Source organism: Tasmannia lanceolata, unplaced genomic scaffold, assembly GCF_043159265.1.
Source record: "Tasmannia lanceolata isolate RefF3 unplaced genomic scaffold, GAP_Taslan_0.1 ptg000012l, whole genome shotgun sequence".
Classification (NCBI taxonomy): domain Eukaryota; kingdom Viridiplantae; phylum Streptophyta; class Magnoliopsida; order Canellales; family Winteraceae; genus Tasmannia; species Tasmannia lanceolata.
Window position 1 is genome coordinate 18,728,746 of NW_027518689.1, and position 20,572 is coordinate 18,749,317.

Here is a 20,572-nt window from a genome sequence, read left to right on the forward strand (position 1 = left end):
TTAGGTTTGCTTTTTAAGTAATTCTTTGGTTTCATCTGATTTTTGTATGAATTTAAATGGGCATCAAATCGTAATAAAAATCCATAAAAGTCATACAGTAGTCTAAGATCATGATTATCTTTATACTGTAAGAGTGTAAGTTGATTTGAAATTGATATGCTATGGTTGCAGTGTTAATCTATAATCTGATTTTAATTTTGACAAATCAGAAATTGATATCTAATCTTAATGATAATTCATGCAAATTTGTCAGTAAGCTTTAATCATCTATATCATTATTCTGTGAAAGTTTGGAGTAATTGAAAATTGATATTATATAGGTTGATGCGTTAATCTATAATTTGATTTGAATTTTGAAAAATCGAAAATTGATATAAAATCTTAATCATAATTCATGAAAATTTTCCAGTAAGCCATAATCATCCATATCTTCTTACGAGAAAAGTTTCAACTGATTTGGAGTTTGATTGCTTAGGGTTACTGTGTAATCCTAGAAATCTGGTCTTAATGATATTAAATCACAATTTAATAGCAAATCAATACAAAAGTCAGTAAAAATCTACAAAAAACCTTATCTTTTCATCATAAATTCAATCCCTAACTTTTTTGAAACAGAAACCTTAGGGTTCATAGATTCCCTTTGTAAATTGGCTATGCTGTGACAATTTAACTGTCGAGATCGTAACCATAATCGCATACTAATTGCGATCGATCCAGTATAATTGGAGTACGTAAATTATAGTATGTTATTGGCTCCAAGGTCCACTGTCCACGAAAATCCTGAGAAACATGCCAGGCAATAAGATACTATAACTTACGTGCTAAATTATACAAGGGTTGAGAGCACAATTCCCTTCCATGGTTGTGATTCAAGGCCGAATGTTTGGTATTCCTTAGATGTTTGGTATTCCTTACGTGCTATATTTTAGTATGTTTGGTATTCCTTAGATGTTTAGGAATAAAAAATCATCAAAAATTAAAAATCATTAAGTTCAACAAATCGAATTAACTCGATCCGTGTCTTAGGAGCCGTTGGATTACGGTCTCCTATCGTATGAACCTTTAGGGCCCCTTAGGAACACTTACGTCACGTTGTGTCCTAAGTTTTAGGGAGTCCTAGAGTTAAGAGTCCAGCCTCATCACGGGCATTTGCTATGGATAGCAACCGTGCCATAGATCTAGTTACACTAGTCACCCAATTTTCCCCTAAGACAAACCCAGTTACTTAGGATGTAGGTTAACCTGCATTAGTCTAAGGGACGTCTTGCACTTAGATAGGACCATATAGCATCTTAGATGAAGTCCTAAGATAATAAAATCTTCAACTTGAATTAAATAATTTCTCTTAAACTGTTAAAACAGTCAATCCAGTCTAGGTCGGTGTCCTAGATGAGTTAGGCATAAGTAGCTTAGTTCAGGTGCACCGAACTACGATCGACTCTGATTCCAGTGAGGCTGGGATACGTAGGCAACTTGGATACTTGAGTGGTATACTAAGCCCGAGTCGGCTCCATACATAAGTGGTGGGGTTTTGTACATTAATCCTTAAATTAAAAGTAATTAAATCACTTAGGACTTTACATGAAATTAGAATTTTAGGAGAACTTTCACTTAGATTGAATTCAAACAAATTAAGGAAATCAAGATACATATTTAGGAATTACATTGAAATTAGATCTTAGGATGCATGTCATGTAGTTCGCACATTAATATAGAGTTAAATAAACCATTTAAAAGAAATTCAAAAGAGTTAACTTTTGGAATTGAAGACCGATTATCGGGCAGGAATGGTGCATGTGGTGGTAACTCCCCATACCTTCCATTCTCGTAACCAGGTAACGAGTCTAGATTTCTGGTCAATTATGGGTCCTAGATCCCTCATCTAGGTGACGACTCTGTCACTCTCTTTTGCGTGGAATTCGGATTGCCTTAGTGATCCCAAGTTCACGAAAAAGATGAATTAAATCACACCTTGCTAGGCTCGGCGGCTTACCCCTGCCCTTATGGGTACTGGGTTGCACGTTTGTTTGCACCCTATGGCTTGGTTGCTGCCTGCTTGGTTGGGTAATTAAAATCAATAATAAAAAGTACACGTCATTCGCGTGGGTACGAAGACCAAGAGAGAGTGTACGCGCTCGCGACCCTCTCGCGGGATCGAGTCCCACAATAACCAAAGGAGCCGGCTTATGCAAAATGAGGGTAGCGGTCTACTGGATTGAAAGCTTGAAGAGGCAATCTAGTCAGGGGCAAAGACTTCCCAAAAAGTGAGCTAATAAGACATGGAAGGAGTTCCTCAGTTATGAAGAACTTTGAAGTTTGAGTAGTATGAGAATTCCAGACAAAAGCTGAGGCAAATGGTTTGCTAGACCAGAAACCTGAAATGCGATAATCATGAGTTCCCACCAGAGGAGATTTGAAGAGATGAAGAAGCAGTCTTAAAACAAGGTAGGATCCCGGAATCCAAGTAGTGTTGGCAAGACCTACTTTGATACCTTTCTAAACTAGCGGCAAATAAACTAAGTAATCCAAAGGGGGTAATAACCATGACGGAATTCCTGATGGAAGAAATTATAACCTCTTGACATGGTATTCGAGATTACTCTGAGAGCGGCTGGCCATACCATAAAAAAATAATAAAACATTAGATCTGAGAGTGAATCAAAAGTTAGTTGAGTTCTTGAAATAAATGCTGAGTCTCTTCAAAGTGAGTCAAGATCCTCCTTGATCGAGTCCTTGGAAGTCTGGTCCTCATTCTTATTCGTTTTCTTTCAAGGTCCAAAATTTTCTGGCACTGGAAAGAATGGGTGTGCACCTTTCGAAATGAAAAGAAAAAAACAAGAGTGGATCCTGGCTTAGGAATCACATAAAGGCAAAAGATAAATTGTTCAGACCTACTAAAGACATCAGAGCCTCAAACAATGAATAGCAAAATAAAAAATTTCCAGATTCAGTCATTGTGGAAACTGTCCTACCACAAAACCAAAGAAAGAACCCATGCAAACACAAAATTTCTTTACCTATCCTGGTTCTGCTTTCTTAAGAGTTTTGCCATCGAAGTACATCACACTAGGGGCATTTTTTATGACCTATTAGGTCATAAAAGATACTAAGTACACAAAGATAATTGGGATAGTTATTCTCAGCAGATAGAGATAAGAGAAGCTTGAGTACATTACTTTGAGCCAAATTCCTCAATTGAGATCATCCTTAGCAAAGTCAATGTTCAGAAAATTAATTTTTTCAAAGGAGCCTAGAATTAGCTCCGCCGTCTCCAAAGCTTAAGCAGAATGCTGTTCATCTTTGGAAAAGAGTCAATACCTGAAAAATCCGTCAAGTTACATGAATTCTGTTCTCAACACATATCATGCATTCCCAATTTTTCTCGGCAAGAGATAACTATTCCAGCGAGAGTCTGTCTTGTCCTTCAATAGAGAGTCTGTCTCATCATCCCATTGAGAGTCTGTCTCACTATCCCTTTGAGAGTCTGTCTCACCATCTCATTGAGAGTCTGTCTCACCAAAAAATAAAAAAAACCATTTTCTCTCTGAGAGCATTCGCCCTGAGTGTAAAACCAAATTCTCCCTGAGAGCATTCGCCCTGAGTGTAAAACCAAATTTTCCCTAAGAGCATTCGCTCTGAGTGTAAAACCAAATTCTCCCTGAGAGCATTCACCCTGAGTGTAAAACCAAATTCTCCCTGATAGCATTCGCCCTGAGTGTAAAACTAAATTCTTCCTGAGAACATTCGCCCCGAGTGTAAAACCAAATTCTCCCTGAGAGCATTCGCCCTGAGTATAAAACCAAATTCTCCCTGAGAGCATCCACCCCAAGTGAAGAAACCAAATTTCTCCTTAAAGTTTTCACTCCAAGCGTAGAACCCAAATTCTTCCTGAAAGCATACGCTCCAAGCAAAGAACCCAATTTCTCCTGAGAGCTTTCGCCCCGAGCGTAGAAAGAACCAAAGACCCCTGAGGCAACCATTTCATCTGAAGACCCCTGAGGCAACCCTTCCATTTCAAGACCCCTGAGGCAACCTTTCCAAATGAAGACCCCTGAGGCATCCCTTCCATTTAAGACCCCTGAGGCATCTCTTCCGTATAAAGACCCCTGAGACATCAAATTCGAGTGAGATCCCTGAGGCATCTGTTCCCTCCAAGAGTTCGATCTTCGTAAAATCATTTTCTTCTTTCTTCTTTCTTTTCAATTAATTTTGGGCCAGTCAAAATGTGTTGTCTGTTCAGCTTTGATATTCGCGCGACAAGCACGCTCTGCCAAAGATGGGCATCTATAGACACCCCATTTTGACCGAACCTTAAATCGTCATTTTAAATAAAATTTCCAATAAGCAAGTGATTTTGTGTCTCAATTTCATTTTAGTATAGTTTAGAATCCTAATAAGATGTCCACTGAAATTCTAAGAAAATCTGATGAAAAATGGCCAACAATACGAAGCAATCTTGTGTGGATATGAAACTGAGTTTTGTTGGTATTATTCAAAAGGAGAGTGGGTTATCCTAAGTAGAGGTTGCCCAAGGACTGAAGCGTGAAGATGTTGTACTTATACAAGGTAACAAGGAGGGTGAGTTATTTGTTTGGATCTTGTTTCATAGACAAGAAGAAGAAGAAGAGAAAGACATTATTTTGTTGTTAAAACCGAATAGGGAGATGAATTAGACATATGGGGGAGTGGCCATTCTTTAAAATTAGAAAAAACATTATCCTCCTACCTATAAAAGGGAGAGGGAAGGATTGAAACGAGGAGGGGAGGTCTCATTTTTACCGAAAATTCAGAGAGTTGAGAGAAAACCAATTTGAGAAATATGGAGATAGAGAGAGGAATAAAATTCACGATCGTCTTCTCCGGCGATCCGACCGTTGTCCTTGCCATTGCCGCTCACTTGCATCTTCTATAACCTCCACATCATCTGTTTGCAGCCATCTCTACCATCTCTGTAACTCCTTTTGCCGTTTTTTTTTTAATTTTGAAACCCTAAACTCAAATCCCATCTCCTCCGACCGGTGCATTTCCTCGGTCCGATCACCACCTCTTGCTTCCATTGCAGCCACTCCAAGCCATCATTTTTATCCTCATTTTTTTAATATAAGATCAGTTGGGATTTCTATCCCTTTCTCTATCAGATCTGCTAGCCCTACCTATTTTCATCATTGTTACCTAGATCTAAAATCAGCAGAGAGAGAGAGAGAGAGAGAGAGAGAGAGTGAGAGAGAGAAAAGAGAAATTTTGGCTGAAACCCTAACCTAGCCTCCATTTTTTCCGACCAAATTCGGGCTGAGCTCCGGTCAAGTGATTGATCACCTAATTCTTATTCTTTCAAGCTTTGCAATCTGCTATTTCTCCTTTGTACTGTTTTCAAATCTTAGATCTTTAGACGTCAAACCCTAACCCACTCGTCATTTTTCTCCGATCAAAATCTTCTTCTCCGGTTGATCTCCGGCGATTTCTAGTCACAATCTTTCCTCTTTGATCATCACTAAACCCTAGGTTAGATCTGAAAAGCTTGTTGAAAGAGAAGGAGATAGTAGCTTATTTTTTTAGGATTCTGATAAGAAGTTTGACTATGCCATAACAGATCTAATCAATAGATCCCTTGATCACCGGATCTGCCATTAATGCCGATCATTTTTGCCTCTTCTAGTTACTGAGTTTCGCAAAATTTGAGATCCAATCCTAAAATAAATTTTTCTGATTCAGGTAAGTTTTGCTATTTTAACCTCTATCTAATTAGATTATGTTAATGATGCAAAGGTTTTCTAGTTTTGATTTTGGTTATACAATTAAAAGTATTTGTATGAGTTTGGCTTTGATTATTTCAATATGATTTGTTATTTTCATAATTTAAATAGCTTGACTGGCTTGCTTTGTTCTTATTTTGAATAGTGAATATAACCTAGATTTGATAGATCCTTTTGATTGTGTCATAGCATCTCCATAAGATCAAATGAGATGAATGAATTTTCTGATATTCTTCTTACTGCTCGTTTTAATCTTATTGAAAGTTATTTCAGAAAGTCAGGGTTAGGGTATATTGATTATTTGATTTTCTTTGTTTTATGTTGAGGCATTCTCTTTTTATCTAGTGTAATTTGTGGATGAGTGTTATTCTTGGTCAATAGTTATTAGCATCATCAAGTTTTGATTTATGCAAATATTTGTTTCATCTTGAAGGCTTTTAAGTTTGTGTTTGCGAATGGCTTTCCCTCGTAGTAAGATTAGTATTTGCATTTTACGTTGAACTTTCATTTATCACTTTTAAGATTGGATTCCTCCTAGAAGCTGCCATAAAAAAAGAGAGGATGTAGACAGGCTAGTTAGTATTCACACCTTTCGATCCAAAATCCAAAGACATAGTGCTTGAAATAATTCTCTCTCTCTCTATTTCACTTACTCATTTAGAAATTCCAAAGAGTAGTGAAAATTACACTCCTTTCAACTAATATTATACCATCTTGAAAATCCACATGGAAGGCTAGCCCAAAAGTGGGGTCCACACATGAGAAGGAGTGTTGAATTATAAGTGGCTAATTAATACTATCTTAACACCTCATGCTTCCCCATGTAAGATGTAAGCCCAAGGGTCTACTCTCCTATCTTGTTTTGATGATTCTAAACACAATTGATTATGTTCTTGAATACTAATCAATTTGCCTTGAAGTGTTGTGATAAGGTAGGGTGATCATAGAAGGAACCATCACATCACTTGGTCATGCTTGAAGATGTATCACACAAGAGTCAAAGGAGCTAGAGACCACATGAGACAACTCACCTTGGAAGAACAATCAATGTGGAGCTCACCTCAACACACTCAAGCAATGCAAGCACACCATAGAAGATCTATGAAGACCAAGACCAAAGAGGAGCGTAACCATATTTAGATTTGTTGTACATCATCTCTCTTTGATTTCTAAGTCAAGGCAAAATCTTTCAAATATATTTTTCAAAACTAACCACACTCCCCGTTGTAGACACCCTCATTTTGCTGCACATTAACCAACAATAGTCTAAAATATTGATCCGTGGAATTTTCTCTCTAAATCTCTCAATCTCCCTCCTAATGTCCGAAATGTCCGAAATGTCCAAAATGTGGCCCGAAAAATTGGAAAAATACCTTGTTTAGTGGCCCGAGTATAGTGAATATTGTAAGAGACCCTCTCTTATGTATTTATATACTTGAAGTTGCCGAAACCCTAATCCAACCCAATGGATCGTCAATCGGGGTTAAATTAGGTAGGGTCGCTTCACAGGCCGAACCCTAATTCTGCTCCGAGATCCGATTTTTATCGAGTCATCAAATCAAGGGTTGAGATTAATTTGGGTGTTTTCTCAATAAATTAAGATCATTTGGTCAAAATTAAATTAATCGGGGTCAGCCCCAATCCCGATCGGACATTAAGTAGCTCAATTGAGGAAAAACATACGAAAACCCACGGATCAATACGAAAAAGTGAGAGCCGTAGAAATTATTCAATCCTATGATCAACAACAGATTTTAAACTCATTAATTGGTGGTTTAACGGCTGGGATCATCGATCCAAAGCTGATCGAGTTGGTTGGTCCAATCGAATCAACAATTTGATCAAACGGTGGAAAAATGGTCCGCCGTTAAAAACCGACGGCTCTCATTGGATGAAAATTTTAAATTTGTAATTTGTATGGCAATATTGGGCTTAAACGAAAGAGTAAAAATCAAGGATTCAAAAGGTGAAAAAATTATCGAAATCGGATGCCAAAATCTCCGGAAAACGATATTTTTCTGTTTCCGCGAGTGTTCTCTCTCCTCACATTCTCTCTCCTCTCACCACACGTTTTGGGAAAACGTATATTATTTTCCTCTCCCCTATTTTTGAATATTGTGTGGATACCTTAAGATTTGGTGAAAATCTTTGCAAATTAGGAATAAAACAAGTGTCATAATATTACTAGTTCAAGTAATTGCCCAAAATTGAGAAGGGGACATGTCCACACTTTATTGGAAACCAAATATTCTAAAATTTGGACGTTTCTTTTCTCATTCTAAATTTGCAATGACACATGGCATGCAATGAATTGTTTCTTTAATAATACAATCAATCTTCACTATTTAAAACTCTTTCTATTCTTCACAAGCCCACCAAAATTGGACGTTCTTTCCTTCATATATGGGTGTTTCCAAAAGATTGGGTTGGAATATTCTAGGAGCTTTTCATCCATACCATCAAATTGTCTCTCACCTTCAAGTTCTAATCTCCACCCTACCTTTCCCTCTCCTCCTAACTTAGTAACCTTGGTCACCCATTCACCTATAAATACCCCTCCATTGCTCCATCTCAAGACAACTCAAGACTCCCTCTCTCTTTCTCCCTAAGAAATTCGCCCTCCTCTCCCTCAACTCAATACCCCCTCTCTCTTAAAATTCATCCAAACCTCCGCCCCCATCTCTCCATTTCTTCATTTTCGGAACAGTACTTCGAAAGCAAGGAATCATCGTCTTCAAAGGAATCCAATAAAGAAACGATCGCCATCAAACTTCGGAAGAGGTAGGCCAAATTTAGTTTTTTTGTCTCGTCCCTAAAAAAAGAAGAAAAGATAATCATGCCCTTCTCTTAGATTTCAATATTGGAATTTTCGATATTGGATTATAAAACCAAAATCGAAACTTTCATAATTGAAAAATTGAAAAGACTTGCTAGATTTGATTGGAAAAGAAGAGATTAGCATAAGTAATTAAAAGGTGAACTTGGAGCATTTATCAAAGTGTCATTCTTTTTTTATCCTCACTCTCAGCTAAAAACCGAAAGATCTAAACCCCTGATGCATGGTTATGAGTCACCCAAATCTATTTCAAAATGCATACCATGCTGCTGCACATATCAATTCGGTTCCCTGTGTGTATCCCTCCAAAGGCCCCATGTGCTATGTAGCACATCTAGACTTGTCTGGTCAAACCCCGGCCAGCCACACCCGGCTCAACCGAATCAACTCAACCCAACCCAACCCCACCCAACCTAATCAAACCCAACCCAACTTGTACTCCTAGCTATCCCAACCCAAATCGGCACCCATATCTCAAAGCCGCACCCCAATTTACAACCCAAGTTGGACCCTTACCCATGCAGCCCAACCCTTACCCCCACCTATACCCTCACACCTACAGCCCTTTCACCCTCTCCCACCCATACGAACAGCGCTCTACCCCTCCCTCACCGCCCAACAGCCCCACTCCCAAACACAACTTGGGTTCACCCCTAACCAATCCAACCCGAACCCAACTCACCCACGCGCAACTTGAGTCGAACCCAAAACCCACAACCCGACCCCACCACCATCCCATAGCTAATCGGATCAATAGCCTAATTTCCGATTCTGCCTCCAACCATCCTATGGCCCATTCGATTCCCAGGACCCGCTCGGCCTTATGTGCTCTTCCCTAACTCATGGCTCATTCAGCCATGTCAATCAATCCCAGCCTATCCCACCGAAACAGCCATGTCCAAACCATAAATGCTTAAACCCATGTTGCCCAACCCATATCGGCACCCATATCTCAAAGCCGCACCCCAATTTATAACCCAAGTTGGACCCTTACCCACGCAGCCCAACCCTTACCCCTACCTATACCCTCACACCTACAGCCCTCGCACCCTCTCCCACCCACACAAACAGCGCTCTACCCCTCCCTCATCGCCCAACAGCCCCACTCCCAAGCACAACTTGGGTTCACCCCTAACCAATCCAACCCGAACCGTACCACCCGAACCCCAACCCGGACCAGCCCGGTCCAACCCAACTCAACCCGACCCAAACTCATGACCTTAACCCATACGGTTCATTCAACCCAAACCGGATTCCACTCCAACCGGCCCAACCTGGATCTAACCCAAACCTAATCCGACTCATTCTGGTTCAGCCCGGACCCCACCCGACTCAACCAGGGTCAGCTCCGACCCACCCGGATCAGCCTTTACCCGGTTCGACTCAACCCAATCCGGTTCAGCCCCAACTCACCCGGTTCAACCCAACCCGACCAGGTTCAGCCCTTACCCGGACCCAACTCAATCCAACCCGGATCCGGTAACCCAAGGTCGCATCCCCACCCGTAGCCTAAAGCCACACCCCTAAAGCCGCATCCAAGCCGCACCCCAAGCTGCCCAGCTCTAGCCCAATCCTTAACCCAAACCCACGGACAAATCGGCCTTGATCCAAACCCATGGCCTACTTGGCCCTGACCCAAAGCCTTAATAGTCCACTCAGCTAGCTAAACCCAATCCCTTCCCCATCCATTACATCATCACATCTCACCCCATTTCTACATGCATCAGACCCCATATACCATCCTCTCACATCTCATATACTTTTAACACACAGTCACTACCCTTGTTATCATGCCCATAGCCGCTAACCATGTGCCATGCCCATTCACATGATTCCATCCCCAATAGACTATAATATACCTCTTCCCTCATCCATGTTATTTACTCCATCTCACGTCTCATAGCTATCATACCCTTAGCCTACATAGAAAAGCATTCATCTAATCCATCCTCCTAACAATCCATTCGGTTACCACATTTGACTTCACATTCACATTCCCGCCCATACAGCACATACCCCATCCCATCTCCACTTAATTTTTTTATCCAACAGAACCCAAACCCATTTCAACCGCAAACCCAACCCTCAAACTCAACTGAGTCAACTTAAGTGAGTCAATCCTCTATCCAATCAAGTTGCAGCTCTTTAACCAAGTTGACACGCCCAATCTAGTTCGCCTCACCCAAGCCTCAACCCGCACCCCAATCCGCACTCAACCCGAACTACCCGATTCAGCCTAATCCAAGCTTACCCAAACCCAACCCGGTTCGGCCCCAACTCGGACCCGCAACCCGACCCCAACCCAGTTCAGCCACGAATCGGTTCAACCCAGCCCAACCCGGTTCAGCCTTAAACCCCTAAACCTGTTCAACCCCAACTCACTTGAGCCTAACCATTAATCCAATCAACCCTTCCTAACTGAGTTACCTCTTCTTTAACCCAACCGAGTTGCATCCTTATGTCCAAACCCATTAGCCAAAACTTCATCCCTTTTTATTGACTCATTGATGATTCCTCTGCGATTAGCTCCTTCGAGGCTCGTTCCCAATTCAAAAATCTCTTTCAAAAATCTCATTCCTGAACCTGATTCCCAATTCCCAATCCCAGTCATGATCCAAACTCCATCGGAACTACGTGTGGCTTGATCCTCACCATGGGGTACGTAGGCAACTTGGCACTCCCAAGTTCAGTCGCACCTTTCCGCACCTTTCCGCACCTTTCCGTACCTTTCCGCACCTTTCTGTACCTTTCCTCTCCTTTCTTCTGTCTCTTTCATTTTCAACACCCTTCTTCATCTCTTCCATTCTCTTCTCACCCTTTCCTTTTCCTTAAACCGTTTTGCATGTTAGATGTTTCCTTCTGTTTAGTCGCATGATTAATTGCATGTTTAGATTTCTTTATTTATTATTTGTCCTCATCATATGCTTAGAAATCACATGTTTAGCCATCTTGCTAGTTGTGTTGCTTTGGTTTTTGCATGCTTAATTACTTTGTTAAATTTGGAACTCTTTGGAATAAAAAAAAGAATCTTAAAAGAATCTAAGAACTTATATCAAATTGGAAAACTTCAATTCAAAATCTAAACCTCCAAATTCTTAAGTTTTAGGTTCTAGGCTTGAAAAACTTAAAAATGGCACTCTAGGTTCCCCAATAGAATTCTTGGATCCAAATTCTCACAGAAATACTAAGATGCAACTTAGGTCCATTGCATTAGATCTAGGTTCATATAGCATAGGTCACTTCACCTCAAATCAACCAATCTAATTCAACTCAAACCGAATCTCACCAATCTCATAAAATGTCAAAAACATTCACATAGGCACATAGGCATGTAGTTGCATGTAGGATGCACTCCTGGCCCGCATGAGTCTAAACTGTGAACGGCTAAATCATTAGTAATGTTTAGATTTCTAAAATAAAATTCACATTCACCCCCTTAGTTAAACCTGAATAATTAAAGCTTTCAAAAGTTAGGCAAGGTCGGTGCTGTACACCTCGTGCGGTACACCTTCCGACTTCGTAACCAGGTAACTTACCCAGAACTCAAAACGTAGACCAAATTAACAGAGTTAATCATGGGTCCTAGATCCCTAATCTAGGTGGCGACTCTGGTCAGTTGCTTCTTTCGTGAAGTTAGGACTTTTATCTTAAATTTATGAAAAAAGCAATCATATTCAAATCCAATGGACAAAGGCGCTATCATCATAAAAACACACACCCTAGTGGGACCACCCCCCTCGGGAAGGGATCCACAGATTGGCGACTCTGCTGGGGATAAATTACCTAACTTCATAACTTTTAAAAAGCTTTGGTCATTTAGGTTATCATTAAAGGGGGAAAATGTGAACCAAAACACACAAAAAAAATTCAAAAACTCAAAAATTCAAAAAACAAAAAGAACAAAAAAATGGTTGTTTGCTTACTTAAATAATCCATCACCTAAACTTTCAAAAATTAATTAAAGGACTTAAGGGCATTAGATGCGAATCCCCAAATTGCACACACTTACATCACTTACATCTACACCCTTGCATATCACATTCACACACGTCCTATTTAGGAACCCGGAGTGTTATCTAGCATGGTTGACTGGGAGGTCATGACCCGGTGCCTCTGTGTTAGAGAAGCATTCCACCCTTAGCCTAGTACCTTTATGGTGCGTAAACGGATCTGTTGGTTCACGTACTACTACTCTGGACACCGGTAGAGTATATCGAACACGGATTCGCGCTAAGGGAACTCTTGGCCTTACCCCTAGATTACCCCACACATGCATATAGCACGAACATGCGTACCTCACGTGTGTGTGAGCCTAGATTAGGATATCCTACCCTTCTGTATCTAGATTAGGCCGTAGTCCATCTTCCAATGGCTACGATCGGTCTCAGGAACACGAACAAAGTCATGAACCAAACCACTTGGTTCCGCTAGATTAAGGGTTAGGAATTGTGCCCTCCAAGTAAAGCACAAAAAGAAAATGCCTTTGAGGTTGGGATAATAATCTCATTGCTCTTAGATCTAGGAAGTCCCATCTCTCACTGATCAATGATGCATTGATCATAGATTGATATCCTTTAGACCAGGATTCCATTTCAAGGACTCATCTCATAACTCTGGCTTAGGATTTTTATCTCCCCTGAACTAGGGGCATCTTCTTCAAGTACATCCTTAAAACCCCTAAAATGCCATTACCTTCAAGGGGCATCCCCTTTGAAGATCATGCCTCACCAATCTATTGGTCACATTCTTTCAATGTTCAAATAAATAAGACCATCTTTTCAATGGAAAATTTCTCAACCTCAAATGTGTGTGTAAAAATTAGTCCTTCTAGCCGATGCATGTTTTAGTAAGGAATACTATCGTGTCTAAACTTCCAACATTTTCTTTGTCAGGAGTTCTTACATTCACCATTGATCATCCAAAAGTAACTTGGACCCGAGTTTCCGCTCGTCTCTTGAGAATTTCACCACCATCTTCTCCCACTCTTGTCTCAATGTCTGAACCTACTGGAAACCTTCCGACTCCTCGTGTTGAGGAATTGCTGATCGAACTCACCCGTCAGATGAGCTTACTTCGTGAAGAGAATAAGATCATGAAAGACCAATGGAAGGAAAAATTTGGTACTCCCACAACAAAAGGAAAGTCTACAGCAACCGCATCTGAGGTCTCCCCTCAACCCAATCTGTCTCCTCTGATTATCGAAGATCAAGAACAATATGATGAGGGAGATCGCACTCAAGTCCCTACCCCAGAAGACAAGTCCCTTGCTGAGAAATTTGAGTTGCTACTTCAAGAAGTCAAAGGGATCAAGAGCCGAGAATTAAGCACTTTCAACCCAGATGATCTTACATTGTTCCCTCATGTCCGTCTACCTCCGAATTTCCAAATTCCAGATTTTGACAAATACAATGGTACTAGTTCTCCTACTGCTCATGTGCAAATGTTCATCATACGATCGCAGTCCCAAGGTTTGAATTCAGAACAGATGGCCCAGCTCTTTCCTATCTCGCTAACCGATGTTGCACGTAAATGGTATTTGGGTTTAGACAAGATGAAAGTTAAGAGCTGGAATGAGATCACCGAGCAATTCATTAAGCACTTTTCATATGATGATGGGTCTGAGGTGACTATCCGGGATCTGGAAGCAACTAAGCAGGAGCCTAAGGAAACATTTATCGCCTTTGTGAAAAGATGGAGGAAGTTGGCAGTCTCAATGATGGACCGCCCTACCGAAAAGGAGCAGTGCAAGATCATGCTGAATAACCTCCTCCCCTCAATGCTTCAACACATGACACTGCAGTATTGCCCTACTTTTGATCTCTTCATCAATGCTGGGACCCAGATTGACGATGCTATGAACAAAGGAATTCTGGCCAGGACTGTTCAAGCAAAAAGTGACTTCAAGAAGCCCTTCCCTCCCAATAAAGAAGTCAATAATGTTTCCTCATCCAACCAAACCCAGAAAGCGATGGTTTTCGATTACAGCCAGGATCCTCCTAAACCTCCTATTCGGCAAAAAAGAGAATTTACTCCCTTACCTGCCCCCCCCTCCGCGGTTCTAAAACAATGCCTGGCCGCGAAAAAAATCACATTACCCGCCCCTCGCCCTCCCCCCGACCCTTTGCCAAAAAACTACAATCCCCGTGAACATTGCGAGTACCACCAAGGTCCCGGACACACTACAGATCGTTGTATAGCCCTTAAACATGTTATTCAAGACTTGCTTGAAAATGATCTTCTAGTTTTTCCTCCTAAACCCAATATCACCAACAACCCTCTCCCAAACCATGCATTACCCCCACCCGCGCAAGTGGGAATGATCACCCTTGATGTTCCTAAATTTGATCCATCAACTCTAATATGTGCCATTGATACCAATCCTGAGCCTTACTACTTTCGTTGGGAAGAGGTCGATGAACCAGAAGTCGCACCCATAGTCCTAACCCATAAAACTGAACCTCCATCCCCTCTGATCTTTCAATATGATAACCTTGATCCTTTTGAGCTTCAATGTGATGAGGTCCAGCATTTTACGAGGGGAGGTAGGGTATTCAAGCCGCCTGAGCTCCGAGATGAAAACCCAGCAGCCTTGGCCAGGGAGGTAGTAGAGGATCACGTTCAAAAGAGAATTGCTGAAGAGAATGATGAGATTGTCAAACAATTGAAGAAAACTCAGGCCCACATCACAGTGTGGGGCCTACTGACGGTTTCCCGTCAGCATAGAGAGGCAGTGCTCAAAGAATTGAATGCGGTACAAGTATCAACTGAAACATCTCCGGATCAATTGGCTGACCTAGTGGCCATGGTTAGTGCCGCCAAGTCTATAACCTTCACCGATCAGGATTTGCCGCCTCAAGGTCGTGATCACATTCATGCCCTCCATGTTACCATTGTCTGCCAGGGCATGAGAATTCCCTCTGTTCTAGTTGATAATGGATCAGCCTTAAATGTTTGCCCTCTCCAGACAGCTACCATGTTGGGTTTTGGACCCGAGAATTTCACTCCTTCCCAACAAGGAATCCTAGCTTATGATAACACCCGAAGAAATGTCATTGGGATTCTTACCGCAGAAATCCTTGTTGGGGTGAGAATTTCGAAGTGGACTTCATGGTCCTTGATATAAAAACCTCATTCAATCTGCTGTTAGGCCGCCCTTGGTTGCACAAAGAGGGGGTCATTGCTTCAAGCCTTCACCAGAAGCTAAAATTCATCAAGAACAACAAGATAATCACCGTCAGAGGTGATGAAGATTTGGAAGTCACCCAAATTTCAAAAGAAAAGTCACTCCTTATCACCGGAAAAGATGTCATGCTGAATGGTTTTTCCTTGGAAATTGCACAGATCACTTGTGAAGAAGCAGCAAAAGAAATTTTTCCCATGATCATTTGCACCCTCAACCCCTCAGTCGCCAAAATGATGAAGAGGCAGGGATTTTTCCCTGGAATGGGATTGGGATGGCACCAACAGGGCATGGTGTCGTGGCCTGATGTTGAGCCTATGGAAGGAACTTTTGGCTTGGGATATAAACCTACAAACAAAGAGAAGAACCAGATGAAAGCTAAAATGATGAGAAGAAATGAAATTCGCAGAAATGGGGGTGTGATCTCGATACCTTCGTACTCATTGTCTCTAAACGGGTACTTTACCAGAAAAGGAGAAACCACTCCATACCACGGGTTTGCAGAGCCGTGGTTTGAGCCAGACACGGGAAGGATTCTTTGTGGGATCGAAATCTTCTATGACTTGGAAATACCAAAAGAGCCTCTCATCAGTACCATTGCAGAACCCCCTATCGATTGGCAGGACTACCTTACTCCAGGACTCTTGGGGTCCCTCTTTGCAGAACCAACTAAGACCACAGATACACAGGAAGATTGGCAGGATTGCTTGGCTCCAAACCTTCTGAACTCTCTCTTCCCAGGAGATTGTCTTATTATTGCAGCAATTGGAGAAGATTCTGCATATGCTAATCCTCAAAGCTTCATTGCCGCAGCTAATTGTGTCCTTTCCAACTGGAGTGCAGATCCTCTCCCTTATCCATTTGTCATTTCTGAAAATTCTGATGTTTCTATTTCTGCTTTTACTTCCATTGTGAATCCTGAGCCTGTTCAGGATAATTTCAGTAAGAATGTACTTGCTTTCGCTTCAATGAAATCTATTTCTCAGTATCCTCTTGTGTCCTCTTCTGATATTTGTGCTTCTGATAATGATAATAATCAAAGTGAACAACCTTCCTCGGATGAGGAGACCGACGAACCTCCCCTTGAGTTACAGCAACTGCTTAAACAAGAGGAGGAACGCCGAGCCCAGCCTTTAAAAGAAGAAACTGAAGTGATAAATATTGGTACCGAAACACTAGTTAAGGAAATACGAATCGGGAAAACACTAACTTCCATGGAGCGTGAGGAACTAGTGAACCTTCTGCAAGAGTTCAAAGAAGTCTTTGCTTGGTCCTATGAGGACATGCCAGGAATAAGCGAGGAAATCGTCCAACATAAGCTTCCATTGGTACCAGGGGTAAAACCAAAAAAGCAGAAACTAAGGAGAATGAAGCCAGAATGGGTTCTAAAAATTAAGGAAGAAGTAACAAAACAGCTCGACGCAGGATTCTTACAAGTGGTGGAGTACCCTGAATGGTTAGCAAACATTGTACCAGTCCCTAAGAAAGATGGCCGAGTGCGAATGTGTGTGGACTTCAGGGATTTGAACAAAGCAAGTCCTAAAGATGACTTTCCCTTACCCCATATCGACGTCTTGATCGACAATACTGCTGGCCATGCCTTACTCTCCTTCATGGATGGTTTTTCCGGCTATAATCAAATCAAGATGGCACCCGAAGACATGATCAAAACCTCGTTCATCACACAATGGGGCACTTACTGCTATAAGGTGATGCCATTTGGCTTGAAAAATGCAGGAGCTACTTACCAAAGAGCCGCCACCACTCTGTTGCATGATATGATTCATAAAGAGGTGGAAGTATATGTGGATGACATGATTGTCAAAGCAAAAGAAAGGGAAGATCACCTCGGGAATTTGAGAAAATTCTTCCAAAGAATCTTGAAATACCGGCTTCGCCTCAACCCAAGTAAATGTGTTTTTGGTGTTACGTCCGGCAAATTGTTGGGGTTCCTAGTCAGCCAGAGGGGGATAGAAGTTGATCCTCAAAAGATTAAGGCAATCCAAGAAATGGCTCCTCCAAGGACAGAAAAGGAAATTAGAGGTTTTCTGGGAAGGATCCAATTTCTGAGCCGATTTGTAGCTCACCTAACCTCCACCTGTGAACCCATATTCAAGTTGCTGAAGAAGAATGCATCTAAGGAATGGACAGAAGAATGTCAAGAGGCCTTTAACAAAATTAAACAATGCCTATCTGAACCACCTGTGCTTGCACCAGTAATTTCAGGGCAACCTTTGCTACTATATCTGTCAATCACTGATACAGCTATGGGTTGTATGCTTGCTCAACAAGATCCTGAAACCAAGCATGAAAGAGCCGTCTATTATTTGAGCAAGAAAATGTTGGAATACGAGCAAAAGTACACTTCTTTAGAAAAAACATGTCTAGCACTTGTCTGGGCCACCCAAAGGCTTAGGCATTACCTGCTCTCTCAGAGAGTGATACTTTTGTCTCGAATGGATCCTTTGAAATACCTTTTTGAAAAGCCTGCTCTAACAGGGAGAACCGCTAGATGGTTATTGTTGCTCTCGGAATTCGATATTACCTATGTCACTCAGAAATCTATTAAAGGCAGGGCTGTGGCTGAACAATTAGCAGAGATCCCAATAAAGGAAACTGGTATCTTGAGAACAGACTTCCCAGATGAGCAAATTATGACAATGGAGGAGGAGAGCTATGAACCTAGGTGGACCTTATACTTTGATGGTGCTTCCAACCAAAAGGGGCAAGGAGTAGGGGCATTGCTCATTTCACCCCGGAATGAACATATCCCTCTCGCTGTCAAGCTGCAATTCGAATGCACCAACAACATGGCAGAGTATGAGGCATGTATCGTGGGATTGGAAGCAGCGTTAGCCCTTGGCATTGATGAGCTTGATGCATATGGTGATTCGATGCTGATCATTTGTCAAACCAAAGGGAAGTGGAAAACCAGAGAGGATAGGCTCATCCCATACCATGAATACCTAGATGTTCTTGTGGATCAATTCAAAAACATCACATTTACTTTCTTACCAAGAACAAAGAATCGATTTGCAGATGCTTTGGCCACATTAGCCTCCATGATAGACATACCCGATGGAAAGAAGATGAGGCCGATAACAATCCAAGAACAGTGGGTTCCTGCTCATTGTGATGTTATAGAAATAGCGGCGAGATGTCCGGATGGCCAACCCTGGTTTACGGATATCAAAAACTTTATCTCAGGCCAGGGGCATCCCGCCGAAGCCTCCAGCAAAGAACGGAGAACCCTACAGAAATTAGCCTCCAATTTTGTCATATGCGGAAATGAATTGTATCGTCGGTCTTTTGATGGCATTCAACTCTTGTGTATCACAGAAGATCAAGCTGCTAAGATCCTTGAGGAAACCCATGAAGGTGTTTGTGGCCCGCACATGAATGGAAAAATGCTTGCTAGAAAAATCTTGCGCCTTGGATACTATTGGCCCACAATGGAATCAGATTGTTTTGCATTTGTTAAGAAATGCTATAAATGTCAAGTACATGCCAATCTTATCCATGTACCACCCTCAGAATTACATTCTCTCACATCACCTTGGCCATTCTCGATGTGGGGCATTGATATTATTGGAAAAATTTCACCGAAATCCTCAAATGGGCACGAGTACATTCTTGTAGCCATCGATTACTTTACTAAATGGGTCGAGGCATCCTCATATGCTTCACTGTCATCAGCATCGATTGCCAAATTCATCAGAACCAATATTATTTGCAGATATGGGGTTCCACACGAGCTGATCTCAGATAACGGCTCCCATTTTAAGAAAGAAGTGATTACTCTCTGCCAGGAGTTCAAAATCAAGCACCACAAATCCTCACCCTATAGGCCACAAACCAATGGAGCTGTCGAAGCCGCAAATAAAAATATTAAGGCCATCATCAGCAAGATGTCAGAAACTTACAAGGATTGGTCTAACAAGCTTCCATATGCTCTGTGGGCCTACAGAACATCAATTCGAACCTCTACTGGAGTTACTCCTTATTCCCTGGTCTATGGGATGGAAGCTGTGTTGCCAGTTGAAATCCACATACCATCGTTGCGAGTACTAATGGAAAGTCAATTACCCGAGACAGAATGGGTAAATGCCAGATATCAAGAGCTAAACATGTTGGATGAAAAGCGACTCAAAGCCTTATACCACACCCAAGGCTACCAGCGCAGAATAGCAAGAGCCTTTAACAAGAAAGTTAAAATCAGAGAATTAGAGGAAGGGGATTTGGTGTTGAAAGCAAACCGGGCACCTACCTCTGACCCTAGGGGCAAGTTCAAACCGAATTGGTCAGGACCATACATTGTGGATCAAATCTTACCTGGAAAAGCCGTCAGACTCCGAGATAAGAATGGTGATATAATGGTAGAACCAACAAACCTTGATCAATTAAAAAGGTTTTACGTTTGAACACCGGAAGGCCTCCTTTGGCCGAACAAAAACCCAGAAATTATGACCCCAAAAAACAAAAGAAAAACCCCATTTTGCAAACTATTTGAGCCTAAAAAAATTCCTTTCACACCCTGAAACTAGGGGGGCATCTGCCCTGAACTACGCGCGACCTGATTCCTACACTAGGATACGTAGGCAACCTGCTCGTTCGGGTTCGGTCGAAATTTGCAAACCTCAAGCCATTTCTTTGTTAAACCTCATCCAACCCATAAAGTCCTTCCGGTGAACAGCTTAAGGTTCTTAAAAAAAAAAAAAAAAAAAGAAAAAAAAAAGAAAAAGAAAAAGAAAAGAGAGTCCGCAGACCTGCAAGATTGAAAACCCGCAAGGGCAGTCTAGGCAA

General features: G+C 41.6%; 1 protein-coding gene across 1 annotated transcript in view; it reads left to right on the plus strand.

Moving 5' to 3' along the window:
- The window catches only part of LOC143888594 (uncharacterized), a 51,093-nt gene that overhangs the window by 6,249 nt on the left and 24,272 nt on the right, over window positions 1-20,572 (plus strand). The window contains exons 3-4 of the mRNA XM_077393036.1: window positions 13,482-15,673; window positions 15,931-20,050. Coding sequence (XP_077249151.1) covers window positions 13,482-15,673; window positions 15,931-20,050 — 6,312 coding nt within the window. The remainder of the gene's footprint in view (window positions 1-13,481; window positions 15,674-15,930; window positions 20,051-20,572) is intronic.